The sequence below is a fragment of the Petaurus breviceps genome, unplaced genomic scaffold (genome assembly GCF_028583685.1).
Source record: "Petaurus breviceps papuanus isolate PSGF00001 unplaced genomic scaffold, PetGlider_PUasm1.0 98, whole genome shotgun sequence".
In the NCBI taxonomy this organism is placed as follows: domain Eukaryota; kingdom Metazoa; phylum Chordata; class Mammalia; order Diprotodontia; family Petauridae; genus Petaurus; species Petaurus breviceps.
Genome location: NW_027187460.1, coordinates 1,550,598 through 1,565,926, shown reverse-complemented (window position 1 = coordinate 1,565,926; position 15,329 = coordinate 1,550,598). Strand labels below are relative to the sequence as shown.

Here is a 15,329-nt window from a genome sequence, read left to right as displayed (position 1 = left end):
GAGAGAGAGAGAGAGAGAGAGAGAGAGAGAGAGAGAGAGAGAGAGAGTATGCTGGGGTTGGGGGGATGGGGAAGAGAGACAGAAAGACAAGATGGGAAAGCTTCCCCAATGACATTGAAAGCGATAGATAGAAGGCGTCAGGTGCCTGCTGCTGGCTCTGCTTCTGCCACTCTCCCTGCCTTGGAACCAGGGGACCAAGGGACCTAGAGGAAACTGGGGGAAGGGACCAGGGGTTTGTTCAGAGACCCTGTGGGTGGCCGGTGCCCAGCAAGGAAAGGCAAGCAGAGGCTGGGCTGGGAAGCTCCGGTCAGAAGTGACTTAACGGGATGTTCCAATAGCAGCAGCACAGCTCGGGCCAGGAATGGGGAAGGAAGGGAGGGAGATCAGGAGGTGTCAGGCAGGGGAATTGGTGTCTGGGGCTGTCCGATGCCTGGCTTTAGGGGCACCCCAGAGGAGGATTGGGTCCCAGTGAACCCGGAGCAACTCCATCACTCTCTCCCTCCTTTCCTGGGCTTTCGTGGTCCTCCCACCTCTATCCCTGAATGTCTCCTTCCCTCCTCCAAAGAAATCTAGGGATTGAGTGGTCCAACGGATGGCAGGGGGAAGGGTATCTCAGCTATGGGCTGCTGTGCTGGGATCTCACTGTGGGGTTGGGAGTAGAGTAAGAGTTTTAACTAGCCAGGTCTGTCAGAAAGTTGGTGTTCTTAGACCTTAGACCTGAGAATAGAGCAGAGCTGAGTGTTCTGGGGAGACCAGATGACTGAGCTGTAGAGCTGGGGGCATGGGAGGGGGCACTGAGGGGAACCAGAGAAGGGAAAGGCAATTTAGACTTTTGAAAGTCTTAGAAGGGGTTTGGATGGGCTGAGGTAGATCTGCATTCTGAGGGTCTTGGGGAGAGCTCCGAAGCATTTGGAACCTAACAGGAGAATGAGTGAATCAGAATGTGGGAGAGAAAGGTGAGGCCCTGGGGCAGTAGAGCCTATAAGGAGGCATGGAAAAGCTTGGGCATCTGACTTTCAGAACTCACAGGCATTGAGAATGAGGAGGAAGAACTGAGAGGATGGGAGGGAAGAGACTAAGAAACAGAGCAGAAGGGGCCCAGAACCCAGGAGGGGTAACAGAGAGTTATAGGACCTGGAAGTAAGTCCTGAGAGGGCTCTGAGGGTTGGGAGGAAGCTGATTGATCCAAGAATCAGAGAGGGAAAGCTAAGGAGTCAGGGAGAGGTAGATGGGAGACCAGAGAGGGAAAGTTTAGGGATTTGAGGGACTTACTGGGGAAGCCAAAAGGTCTTGAGAACTAGAAGAAAATAAGGAAGACTGTAAGGGCCTCAGAAAATGGGCTGAGGAAGCCCAGAACCTGGGAGAAGGAGCTGAGGGGTCTGAAGTTCTGGGAGAGGGCCCTGAAGAGGCTTAAACTTGACTTATGGGACTTAGAGAACACCAGGTTTACCTGGAATGGCAGAGCTGGAATAGATCTTAGGGACTGGTGACAGGCTCTGAGATTTCCCTTCTTCTCTGTTTAACAGAGATTGTCTAAGACCCAAACCTTGGGGGTAAGAGACAGAGGAGAGGGCCGGATGGCAGTGGTGGTTGGAGGAGGGGAGGGTTTTTCCTAGAACAGCATTCCTCCTCCCCTCTCCCCTAAGGCTCTGGCTGTCTATAAGGCTGGGTCTCAGTGCACTCTTGAGGGGAGCTTAGATCCTCCAAGAGTACACTCTGTTGTCTTTGCTAACCACGCATAGGGTGTCTGGGCTCTGCTTTGGGGGTCCCAGCGAAATGGGGCTCTAGCCATGTCAATCAGACCCATAGGAAAAAGGGAGGAGCAGGAGGCACTGGAGGAATTAATTTGGCCAGGAGGAGAAGCAGAACAAAAGACAAGGGCTGGAGGTACTTTGTTAGATTTTCTGTTATGTGAGTTATTTTTATTATCATTGTTCTTTTTATTATTATTATTTTTACCTGTGGTAATGGCTCTAGTAAACAACTCAATGCATTTGGGGGGTCTTTGGGTTTCCATGGGAACTGCAGTGGCTGCAGAGTACCTAGGAGGGGTGGCATAGAAGCCACTAAGATAGGACAGGCCAGCAACCCCACCCCATACTGTCACTCTTTACCTTGCAGACCTGTTGTAAAGGAGTCTCTGAGAAAACCTTAAAGTGCCCTAAAGAGAGGACCTGTCCTTCATTTTGTCATAGGTCTCCTTCTCCTACTGAAAGGGTCCCCTGGGACAAGGTTTATCCCAGGTGTCTACTCCCCACCAATTTCCTACCAAATCAACCCTTTTTTTTTTAAGGAAAACTAGGCCAATTTGGGGGTCCAGCACGACCAGGAATTATCAGAGTCTCATGGCCTCATCTCTCAATGTCTAACCAGGCTAATAGGCAGAGCCTGGGCATCCAAGATATTGCTGGGGAGTAAGAGAAATGAGTCCTAGTCTGAGGAGGGAGAGACACAGCCTCTGTCCTCAGGAAGTCCCTGGTCTGCAATGAAAACAGGGAACTGCATGTGGGATTGGCACCCGTCTATCTGGTATCAAAGCAAATATAAGATTAAATCCAGTTAACTCCGAGGGGCCTCTATCTTGCCTTCTGTAAAATGGGGGTGGGACTATATGACTGTAAGGTTTTTCTCACTGTGATATCCCATAGAATTCCTGTTCTGCAGAAATCAGAAAATATCTATTAAACTATATTTAAAATACATGGTTGGGCAGGAGTATCTTGAGGTGAGTAGCTGAGGGAAATTCCCCCGTCAGATGACAGTTAAGTGGGTTTGGTCTAAGAAGACTACCTGAGGAGGTACCTTGGTATCCCCAGTCACCACAGGAAGGGAAAGGGCAAGATTCCACAGTGTCCATTGGTTCTTCCCTTTGGTTTTAGTCAAAGGCTCTGAGACAGATTAGGAATCATAGAACCAAATACCTTTAGAAGGGAATATATCAAATAGCTTAAACACCCTCATTTTATAAAAGAGGAAACTGAGGCCCAGAGAGGGGAAAGGGAGCCTCCCAAGAGATCCCAGCTATTAAGTCATTCAGTCAACAAGTATTTATGAAGTGCTTACTTTGTGCCAAACAATATGCTAAATTCTGAGAATACAAATAAACACAAACAAAAAAGTCCTGCTGGTCCTCATTGAGCTTACCTTCTAACAGGGAAGACAAGCATCCTGAGGGGTGAGGTGGGGTGGGGACAGGAAGAAGGTACCCTTGAGGGGGCGTAGTCACCAAGTCTGAAGAGTTAGGATTAAAACTGGACGAAGAGACAAGGAGTAAACAGGATTAACCTAGGTGCTTCCTCAAAATGGAGCTTTCAGGAGGTTTGGAACTCACCAGTGGGAGAAGGGGGCCTCAGGGCAGATGGATCTTCCAGGGTGAGAAAGCTGCAAGGGTTAGAGGAGGTCTTGATCAGATTTCAAGGTCAGGGGCATTTGCACTACAAGACAATGCAAAGTGACCCAAGTCACAGACTCCTAGACAAGGGGAGGGAGGCTTCATAGGCAATACAGAGTGGATTTCTCCCTGGTCTAGAATGAGCTAGAATGTCATAGGATCATAGAGCTACAAGGGGCTATCACTATTAATATGATTATTGTTGTTAGTAGTGGTGGTGGTGTTAGAGATGGAAAACTGAGGTCCAGGGAGGGGTCACAAAGTCATCCAATAAGTCAGGGTCAGAGCCCAGACTCTGGACTTGAACCCAGGTCTTTTGGCTCCCAGGCCAGGACTTTATCCCATCTGCCAACATCACCAGGGATTTAGGTCAGATAGGAAGAAGGATAATGAAGGTGATAACACGCTGGGATAGTGAGTTTGTGAATTGCTTGCCAAGAAATAGGTCTCTGCAACACAAGCTGGTATTTGAGGAAATTGCCTGTTGGCCTTGAGGAAAGGGTTGTGAGTAGATGTGAGACTGTAAGACTTGATATGTTTTTCAAGGTGCTTCCCCTCTACCCCCTTTAATCATTCCAGCAGCTTTTGGAGGGAAGAAGAGCTAGAGATATTCTCCCCTGGGACTAGAACCAACAGGGACTTGAACCCAGGCAGGCCTCCTCTCTCAGAGGCCATGGCTCTCCCCTAATTACTCTGCTATTCGAGATAGTACAGAGATGTTGAGGAAAGAGCACTGTATTTTTTCTTAATTGTCAATGAACAAGCATTTATTTTCTCTTCTAACTCCACTTCTACCTCCTCCAACCACTGAAAACAGAAAAAGAAAAAGAAAAAAAATTCCTTATATAAATATGTATGGTCAAGCATGTCCCCAAATATGTGTCTAATTCTGTATTTAAGTCGGCCACCTCTCTGTTGGTTGGTTGACCATACATACTAGGGATCAGAAGCTCTGGATTTTCATTCTGGACCAGATGTTTATTGCCTTTGTGATTCAGTTTCCTCATCTGTAAAATAAGGGCTAGATGGCCTCTCCAGACACTTCCAGCTCCAAATTCACTGAGTCTCCACTTTTATTGCCATGGGCTCTGCCTCCTCTTACCTCTCTGGCCTCCCAGGGAGCCCACAAACCAGTTTGTAGGACCTGAAGCTGGTAAGGGTGGTTTTTCTATTCTGTTATGGGCAGCAGTCCTTTTGTGTATGGATTGTACTATATGGCTGCTGAGATTCCTTCCAAATCTGAAATTTTGTGGCTTTGTGGATCACTTAGCCTGCTTCCTTCTTTTTACAGACTGGGAACTGAGATCTAAAGGGTAACCTGACTTAACAACAGTCATACTGTTAGTAAATACTGCTGGGATGGGAAGCCAGGTCCTCTGTCTCCAAATTCAGATCATTTTCCCTGACCTTATGCAACCTCCCTGGCCCCTTTAGCTGAGGAGGCCAGATTCACACACAAGTTATAGAAAGTACACAGGGTATGTTGGGACTGAACTGAACAGGTCAAACTCTAAGCAATGTAGGGTTTTGGAGAAGAGAGAAATCTCTGTAGCTGGAATATTCTGGAGAAGCTTCCTGGGGGAGAAGGACTGAAGATATTCAAGAACAAGGCTCCTGAATGGTTCTCTAGGAACGTTGAAGCTCAGTAGGCTTGGGCAACCTGTGAGATGACTTTCCAAAATGATCTCCCTAGGAAGCATCCCTGGGACCCTTCTCAGTGTAGCACTCCTAAGTTGTGTCTCTCTGCTCCAGTGCCCTGTCCAAGGCAGGCCTGGGATTCTGTGCCAGCCCCACCTCCAACCCCCTAAACTGACTTGGTTTCTTTTCTAGAATGTTGGAAAGTCTTTTTTTGGACACAGTTCCCATTAAATATAATCCTACTAAAATGTATTAAAGGCTTCCTGGGTGCAGAGCCCTGGGCTCAGCACTGGGAAAGTTATAAGGTTTAGATAAAACTCAATGCCGTGCCCTCTTTGAAGCTTCTGCTCTATTAGGGCTATAGGACACAAACACAGATAACTTGTGATTCACCGTGTTACCTGATAAAAGCATTAGAGACCTGTAAACAAACTGCTACATGAGGTCAGAGGGAAAGGTGGGGATTTTTTTCGGGGGGGGAGGGAGAATAAGGGGATGGAGAAAAGATCAGATAAAGTTTCCTAGAAATAGTATTTGAAATGGATTTTAAAGGACAGGTGAGCAGCTGGGTGCATCAGTAACTAGACCATGGGACCTGGAGTCAAGAAGGCCTCACTTTGAAATCTGTCACAGATTCTGCACAAGCTATGTGACTTGACCTTGGGCAAGTCGCTTAACTCTAGTAGCCTTGTCTGTAATATAAAATGGGTTCAATAACAGCATCTACCTCACAGGGGTATTGCTCTTTGTAGACATTAAAGGGGTACACACACATGCACCCACAAATTTTAAGCTTTCATAGCTTATATATTCATATGGGTTTTCTGAAAGTCATATGCATATATAATACATGTATATATCATATATAGTAATATGTGTGTGTATATGTACACACAGTTTTAGTGACGTTTTAAGCTTTCATAGCTTCTAGGTACATATGGGGTTTTCTGAAAGTTATATACATGTGCAAATACATGTGTATATTATATATAGTCATATCATATATGTGTGCATGTATATGTGTGTATATGTATATTAGACAGGTAGATGGATGGATGGATAGATAGAGAGATAGATAGATGGATGGATAGATAGATGGATGGATGGATAGATAGATGGATGTTAGCTATTAGTATTCAGTGGGAGAGAAGGTATTCCAGGCATAAGGAACAAGAAGAGATATTCTGAGAGGTGAAAAACAGGGCTGACTCCTATACTATCAGAAGCCAAAGACTGACTTTGGCTTGAGGAGGGGAAATTCCCAAGTGTCCCACTTCCTGTAAATTCCTTGAGGGCAAACATTGTTTATTTACTGTTTATAAGTTGTTTGTTTTACTTTAAGTTTGTATCCTCGTTGCCAGTATGCTATCAAGAAGGGAAGGAATGAGAAGGGAATGGGGAGGGATGGGATGCACAGTGAACCTGATGTCAGGAAGAACTAAGTTCAAATCTGGCTTCAGACACTTATTAGCTGTGTGACCCTGGGTAAGTCACTTAATCCAGTTTCTCTCAATTTCCTCCTCTGTAAAAGTGAGCCAGAGAAGGAAATAGCAAACTCCTCCAGTATCTTTACCAAGAAAATCAGACATGACTGAGAAGGACTAAACAACAGCAACAAAAAGATTCTGGAGGGAAGGGATTTGACATGGGCTGATTCAAAGAGTAGTAAAGTAGTGTTCTCATCATGGCGGGGATGACCACTGGTCAGAGATGCTCTAGTACAAGACTTCTTCACCTGAGATCTGTGTAAAAAAGAAAGTTAACTTTTTTGATGATGATATTTCAATGTGGTTGCTTCCCTTTGTCGTCCTATGGATGTCATGTCATGCATTTAAGCCCCTGCTTCTGAGGCTCCATAAAAGGGTTTCATGACACAGACACAAACAAGGTTAAAGACCCCTGACCTAACCCAGTGCCCTCATTGGACACACGACCTGGGAAAAGTGGCTTGCCCAAGGTCACATAGCTTTTAAGTGGCAGAATTGGGGTTGGAACCCAGGTCCTCTCATTCCGGTCAGCGCTCTTCTCTCTCTGGGGATACAGGATCCTCTAAGTCATACTTTTGCCTGAGTAGGCCGGGGGTTGCTAGAGAGGCGAAGGCTAAAATAAGAAAGCAGAGAAAAGGTAGGGCCAGCCAGAGCCTGCAGGTGGCCCGGCCCAATTCTCTGGGCCCAGCAGGGGCTGACAAGAAAAGAGGCCGCCACAGATGAAGGCAGGCCAAGCTCTGTCTGGACTCCCGCTTATCCTGGTGGCCTGGCCTCCTTTCCTAATTAGATGTGGTTTCCACAGGTGATTTTAGAGAGACAGACACAGCACGGAAGTGGTGGACAGTCGAGAGTCTAAGGCTTGGAGCCAGTTTTCAAACTTTGGACTCAGGTTCAAATCCTATTTCTGTCACAAACAACTGGTTCAGCCTTGGAAGGATCACTAAATCTCTTTAGACCTGTGTCCTCATCTGGGGGCAAAAAAAGGAGAGTGGTCTAGGTCAGGTATTCTTAGCTTTCTTTGTATCATAGACCCTTTGGCAGTCTGAAAACCTCAGAACAATTTTTTCTAAATTAAAAAAAAATGTTAATAGGTGAAGGAAAAGGTAGAAATACACATATACGCACATGTATACGTGTGTATATGTATGCATATATTATATACATGTACTTCACGTGTGTCTATATGTATGTGTGTATGTACACATATGATAATATACCCACCTCTCCCATGGTTATGAAAAAAAGTGCTGTATTAAATGAGAATCTAAGATAAGAATAGTTCCTATTTCTTAAAGGATTGAAAAGCAGTTTCCATGAGGCAGGTAGAAAACTCTTCACCAAAAATTAGGGGGGGGATTATGACTGACTGGGCTCCCATAGGAATGAGCATAGGTCAGAGGCTTTAATAAACAGCTATGGGAAGACTAGAGTCCTCTGCCCCGCCCTTGTTTGTGACCATGGACAAATTATTGTACTTCTCTGACTTTGTTTTCCATCTAGGCCTATGTAAGCCTTCTTTATCCCTTAGTGGTGGGGGCAGGAGGGGAGGGGAGACACACCGGCCCAGCTCAGAATAAGGCCTACCTGAAGTGACCTGTCTTTGTGCTATCCCGGCCCTTATATTTACAAGCTGGGGGTCATGGCCAGGTCACTTTCCAAGCCTCAGTTTCCTCATCTGAAAAAAAAAGGGAGTAAGAACTCCCAGAAGTAGTACTCCTTGAAGGCATCAAAATGGTTTATTGGGAAGACCTGTGGACTGGGGCATCTGCTAACCTGGCTTCTAATCTTAGTTTTGCTTCTTGCTGCCTGTGACCTTCATTAAGCTATTAGTCATCAGGTCGTTTCTTATTTTTATTTATGTTTTGGTTTTGCATTCCCTAGATTTCTCTCTCCCTCCTAGATTTCCCTTCCTCCTCCCAGAGAACCATCCTCATAACAAAGAACTTTTCACTGTTATTTAACTTCTTGGGGAAAATAGTTGTTAAGTCTGGGAAGTATTCTAGAAATGGGTTTTCCTAGTTTTTCCTGGATCTCATTTCCTGACCTTGAAACTGGGCTTCCAATCAGTACAGGGCCTCAAGACCTGAGTTCAAAAACTGTTTCTGTCATTATTAGTTACGTGACCATGGGCAAATCATGTCCCATCCATGTGCCTCCAGCAACTCTCTAGGCTTTATCTCCTAAGTCAGAGCAGTCTGTGATCTGTTTTGCCAGAGGCAGCTCCCTATACTGACAAAATCACTGATCTTTATTGAAAAAAAAAAATCTGTCTTTTAAATATTTTATCGATGCTTTTTTTTTAAGATTGTTTTTACTTCCCAGTGGCCCCATCTCACCCCCAGAGAAACCTCCCTAGTAACAAGGAAATACACATTTAAGCAAAATTATTCAGTGATGGTAGCTATGTCTTACAATAAATACCTTCTTCTGCAAGTTTCCTGCTATCTAGCACCTTCATACACAGCACCTTCATAGGTGTCACCTACTTGGTCTTCCCAGCAGCCCAGTAGTCAGAACAGGGATTATTATCTCCATTAGGGAGGTAAGGAAACTGAGGTCAAGATAAAGAAACGTGGTCAAGATCACACAGATAGAAGCTGAACCTGGAATAGAACCCAAGTCTCCTGACTTTTAGGCTAGAGTTATTTAGAAAAAAGTGAGGGCTGTTGTTGGCAATATCAAGGAATCCCAGCTGTTATTCATATGTGATGTCCCATCCTGTGCCTTGGCGTAGGCTGTCCCCCATGTTTGGAGCTGCTCTCCCTCCTCAATTCTGACTCTTAGAATTCTTAACTCTCTTTGAAGCACGATTTGGGTGCTGCCTTTTCCACAAGGCCTCCTCTGATCCCCTCAGTAATTAATGGATTCTGCCTCTTGAAATTACTTTATATCCACTTTATGTTTTCTTTTTTTTTGTATTCATGTCTTCACTGAGTCAATTGTAAGATCCTTGAGGACAGATACCGATTCTTTATTTTTTCTTTGTATTTAATTTTGTTGAAATTAATACTTATCAAATCTAATTGGAGGATAATCACCAAAAGGGCTGGACTAGCCCTTCTAAGTAAGGCCCTTTCCAGCACTGATGTTAGAGGTTCATTTCCTTCCCCATTTAGGGCCCAGTGCTTGATGAGTACTTGACTGAGGAAGTACTCAGGAAACACTTGTAGGATAAGGCTCAAAAAGAATGTAGGGAAACATTGGGAAGCATCCAAGCAGGACCAAGGAGGAGATAGGGGCAAGGGAGGCCAGCTGCCCTGTCCTAACGAGGGCAGGAAGAGGCAGATGGCCACAGCAGATCGGGTCGGAGAGGGCGGGGGAGAAGCAGGCTGGAGGTGCATAGAGAATGAGCCCTCCATCAAGTAGTGCAGGTCCCTTTGCAGGTGACAGAACAACGGGCCAGGCCCCAGGGTCTCCAGCCAGCTGGCCAGCATCAGATAAGAAACTAGACAGCCAAGAGAACTTGTCTCCTCCTCAGGGGTCATCCCCTTGGTCATTCCCTGCTTCCCCCTGCTTCCAGTCAGGATGCTGCCTGATTTTGTACCCCACCAGAGTCATTCCTTCTCCCTTAGAGGATAGTCCGCACCTTTGTAATGGCAACAGTGGCCTAGGATGTCTTCCTTTCCCACCATGGACTTTGGTTTCCTCTTCTGTTAAAACTAAGAGTTGTGATAAATTGGTTCCTTGAAGTCCTTTCTAGTTCTGACATCCTGAGATTCTCAGTTGTATTGACTTACTGATAAGAAGGAAAAACCTATTAAGAGTTGGGGGCTCTGTGATTTTCTCCCACAGGTATTGGGGTTGCACCAATTTTATCCACACCCTCTTAGCCAGGCTTTCTGGTGACCCATAGCATGTGTTTGAGACAGATAGCGTGGTTTGGACCCAGTCTGGGACCTGGGTCAGGACTCTCAGTCTGTGATCAGGGCCAAGGTTCAGGCTATGACTGTGTGACCCTAGGCTAGTCACTTAACCAGTGTCCAACACAACTCTTTAAAGTGACATTCCAAGGAGGTATTAATTTGCATTGATAGGTCACAGATCTGATCCCCCCTCCCCTAAAATGCTTATCCTTGCTTTTGAACTAAAAAGCAGTGACGTTTATAGAGTATTTTAAGGTTTTTAAATGCTTTATTCACATTATCTCATTTGATCTGAAAACAACCTCATGAAGTAGGTGCTGACATTATTTCTGTTTTACAGATGTGGAAACTGAGGCAGACTCACCCAAGATCCCGTAGCTAGTAGTTGTTGGAGGCAAGATTTGGGACCATGTTCTTTTCTGACTTGAAGTCTACTGCTCTTTCTAGTACAGCAGGCATTAAGATTTGTTCTTCAACAAATAACAATTCACACTTCTCTGGAATTTTAAAGTTGTTAAGCTGTTTTCCTCATATCAGCCTTGGAAAATAGATAATATAAGTATTTTTAACCCATTTTTTTTTCAGAAGAGAAAAATCTCAGTTCCAAAAGTTGAAGTGACTCATTGTGTGACTTAGGACCAGTTCCTTCCCTGCCCTGTGCCTCAGTTTCTCCATCTGTAAAGTGAAGATTTCTAAGGTCTTTTCCGACTTTATGACTCTATAATCACAAAACTCCCCCTGCCCGCATCCAGAATAATCACAGGATATCAGAACTAGAGAGACATTAGCAAATGAGCCCTCATGTGATATAGAAAGGAAGAAACTGGCATCCAAAGGGACATTGGCAAATCAGTGCCACATATGAGACTAGAACCTGGGTTTCCTGAACTGATTCTCACAATAGCCCCATGGGGTCAGTAGTGTGGCAATTAATGTGCCCAATTAACAGGTGAGGAAAGTAAGGCACCAAGAAAGGAAGTGATCCACCCAAAGTCTTACCTAGAGAGGTCAAAGGATCATAGATGTAGAACTGGAAAGGACTTCAGAATCCATCTAGTCCATCTCCCTAACTTTACAGATGAGGAAACTGAGGATTTTAGGTGACTTATCCAGGTCACACAGAAAGGTAACATTGGAGACAGGATTTGAACCCAGAACCATTGGTCTTTCCAATTCATCATTCTGCCTCCAAAGTCTCCTGACTCTTAACCAAGGAATTATAGGATCATAGCATTAGAACTCTAAGTGATCTCAGAGGCTATCAAGCCTACTCTTCCAGATGAGGAAACTAAAGCCAGAGGAGTTCAAATGACTTGCCCAAGGTCATAGAGAAACTAAGTATGAAAGGAGGGATTTGGACCTAAGTCCTCTTTCTCCAGAACCTGTATTCTTTCTATTTTACCCCACTGTTAGGAAATAAGAGTACTAGTACATCAAAAGTACTCAAATGTTTGTTAACTGATGAAGATAATTGAGATGGTGTAAGCAAATAATGAATTATGTGACTGACATGGACCCATAGGAATTCCCAAGAGAGAGAACTCAGTAAGGGCTGGGCATTTCAGGGATGGATCGCTTCCTAAAAGTGGTAGAACATAAGTTGGACCATGAAGGATGAGTAAGTTGGAAAACATGGTGAAGCAAGTAGGGAGACTAGTAGGAATGATCCTAGTTTATGGAAGGGACAGTGAGGAGAGGAGCTGGCTGGAACAGAGGGAGGATGAGTTATAAGGTTCCAGATTGGGCGAGGCATTTTTTAAGGCTTTGAATGGCAGACTGAAGTATTTGGACTTGGTCCAAGGTCCAAGAGCTCTGAGGGACATGAGAAGATCTGTCCCCTCTGCTCCATGACTGAGGTCTCTCTTCAAGGGAGACTTTAGGATTCAGGTCTCACCCAGAGAGTGGATGTCAGTGCCTTGGGGTGGGCTGGGGGCCGGTGAGGTAAAGAGAAGGCACTCTAAGGTGCTTCGGTGTTTCTGGGTGTTTTTTTCTTCTTTGTGTCAGCTGGTAAAGTAGGTTAGAGTAGCTGGAAGCCAGCATAACATTGGAGACAGATGTGACCCCAGACTGAAAGGAAGGGAAGGAAAGGTGATATAAGAAGGAGACAGAGGCAGATATCCAGAGAGATAGGGCCAGAGGCATAGAAAAGGATACAGAGAGGGATTGAGAAAGAGGGAATGAGAGAGAAAGTGATAGCAAGAGAGAGGGGGGAAAGATAGACAGGGAGAACTAGAGACAGAGAGAGGAGAAAGACAAAAGGACGTAGAGACAAGGGGAGAGAGACAGAGACGGGAGAGAGAGAGAGACGGAGAGGGAGGGAGGGGAGAGAGAGATAGAAGAGGGGAGAAAGACAGATAGGGAGAACTACAGAGAGGGTAGAAGGACAAAGGGACATAGAAACAAGGGGGAGAGAGAGGTGGGGGAAGTCAGAGAAGGAAGAACTAGAAACAGAAAAGAGAAAGACAAAGGGACATAGAAACAAGGAGAGAGGGAGGGAGGGAAGGAGGGGAAAGACAGAGAGGAGAGACAGAGAGAAGGGGGGAAAGACAGACAGGAAAAAATTAGAGACAGAGAGAGGAGAAAGACAAAGGGACATAGAAAAAAGAGGAAGAGACAGAGCCAAAGATAAGGATAGAATGAAAGAGAAAGTAATAGAGATAGGAAGGAAAGGAAGGAAGGAGAAAGAGAAAGGTGGAATTGTCAATACAGTTCCTTCTGTGGCTACTATGTGAAATCCTTAAATAATTGTCAGTTGTCCCTTTCTTAACTGCCAAATTCCGTTCCACCCCTACACTATTCAAATGCCCTGAGATGTAGTTGAGAACAGCAGGTGGGGATCTTAGCTCAAAGCCCTGTGAATGTGAGTAAGGGATTAATTACTAGGATGAACAGACAGAGGGGAAAAGAATCCTACAATGTGAGGACTGGAAATCACCTTAGAACACAGAGGATAGAATATAGAGTTCTGAGAGCCCTGAGAGGCAATCTGCTCCAAACCTCTCCCTTCCCCCACCCCTGCTTGACAAGCTGGGGAACTGAGAGCCAGAGAGGGGAAGTAACTTACCCATGATTGCTGTGAATTATTTTCAGAACTAGGTTGATCCTGGGTGGGAAATTATCAGTTGTTTCTCTATAGCATCTCTTGTTTTACAGGCAGGAAAGTGAAGGTCCAGAAAAGTTAATTCCTAACTTCCTCTATACACTAGATTTCTTTGTACATTAGTTAAAATTTATTTTTGATCCAGACTTGTGATTTCACTTATCTAGAGCAGGGATTGGCATGGCAGCAAGATGGCTGTCTACTAGACCTGGTGATTGCTTCCCAATCAGGAGAGCAAGACTCCTTCTTGGAGAATCTAATAAGAGACCCTTAATAAGCCTTAAAGTATTATAGAGGTACAGGCTGTTCTCCTGCCTTGGTCTGAAGTTTTATGATCACAGGGAGCTTATTGTCTTCCAGGGAAGTGAATTCCATTATGGGAAAGCTACAATTATTAGAGAGTTCTTTTGAGTTCTTTCTAGGGTGTGACTTTCATGGTTTTCTTCATTCTGCAATGAATGACCTCCCTCATGTGCCCAGTCTTAGGTTGTGCTCTGTTTGAGGGGAGGAAAGAGCCAGAAGGAAGATACCCTTGGGGAATACAGTGGGGAAAGATGAGCCATCTTCTCTACTCCTACCTCACTGAAAGAGGGGAGAGAGAGAGAGAGAGAGAGAGAGAGAGAGAGAGAGAGAGAGAGAGAGCTAAATGTCAAGTGCTTGACTGTGCGACTAGTTAGTGAGTGCTCTAGGACAATGGAAAGGTCAGTATTGACTAGGCAAGGTCAGGGATGGTAGGCAGGGAACCAGGAGGAGGTCAAACCTGAGTCTTTCCTTAAAGAATGGGTAGGAAAGGAAGGGAGTGCCTTTCAGAAAGCAGGCGGAGGAAAAGAATAAAAGAAAGGAGGGAACCAATGAGAACACACTTCATTCAGTCTCAGGTTAAATGTCACTCACCCATCTTCCTGACATCCTCCCCAACCTCCTGCCACCAAGAAACCAATGATGTCATGGGGTCATGGACAGAGCCTTAGACTGGGAGTCAAGAAAAGGAGTTCTTGTCCTGACTCTGCTGCTGATTTGGAGCCCCGACCTTCTGTCCCCTTCCACTCATGGCCTCGTGACATGAAAGAAGCTAGAAGGTACCTTATGGTTCCATGGGCTTCACTGCATTGCAGCCTCTTTATTTATAGAAGAGGAAACCTAGACCCAGAGAGGGAAAGGGGCTTCCCAATTTAGCAAATGAGTCTCAGAGTCAGGACTAGGATTGACATCTAACCTACCCCTTCCTATTCCATGTCATCCATCCCATGCAATTTGATTCAGTTCCATTTTCCCATTCCTTCCAATGCCAGGGACTGACACTGACATGTTCCCTTCTCCCACTGGGTGTGTGCGTGTGTCTCTCTCTCCCTCTTGCAGAACATGGAAAAGGTGATTGTCCCCTCAGTCACACTCATCGTGGGCTGCGGCGTATCCTCCTTGACCCTGCTACTTCTCATCATCATCTACGTTTCCGTGTGGAGGTAGGCAGGCGACAAACGGGTTCTCAGGATGCCCCTTGGGACATGGGAGGGGGCCAGTGGCGGGGTGGGAGGTGGCCGGCTATCAGAGATTCCCCCAGACCTGATGTGGCACCAGTTACTGTCCTGACACCTTGTCTTGTCAGGCGTTTGTTTCAGTGTCGTTTGGACAGGACAAGTCTGGGTTTCAATTTTGATTCTGCTAAATGTTGACTCTGAACCTATTGTCATATCTGTAAAATGGGAAGAAAAACTCATTTCCCATCCCTTCTTTTCCTTCCTCCTTTCATTCCTTCCTCCCTCCCTTCCTTCTTTCCTCTCTCCTCCCTCCCTTCCTCCTTTCCTTCCTCCCTCTTTCCTTCCTTTCTTCCTCCCTTCCTTCCTTCCCTC

At 45.4% G+C, this 15,329-nt stretch overlaps 1 protein-coding gene across 2 annotated transcripts in view; it reads left to right on the top strand.

Annotated features, from left to right (window-relative positions):
* ADGRB1 (adhesion G protein-coupled receptor B1) overlaps positions 1–15,329 on the top strand; it is a 268,191-nt gene that overhangs the window by 175,232 nt on the left and 77,630 nt on the right. For both annotated transcript variants that reach the window (XM_069081351.1, XM_069081350.1), the window contains exon 19: positions 14,839–14,942. In XM_069081351.1, coding sequence (XP_068937452.1) covers positions 14,839–14,942 — 104 coding nt within the window. The remainder of the gene's footprint in view (positions 1–14,838; positions 14,943–15,329) is intronic.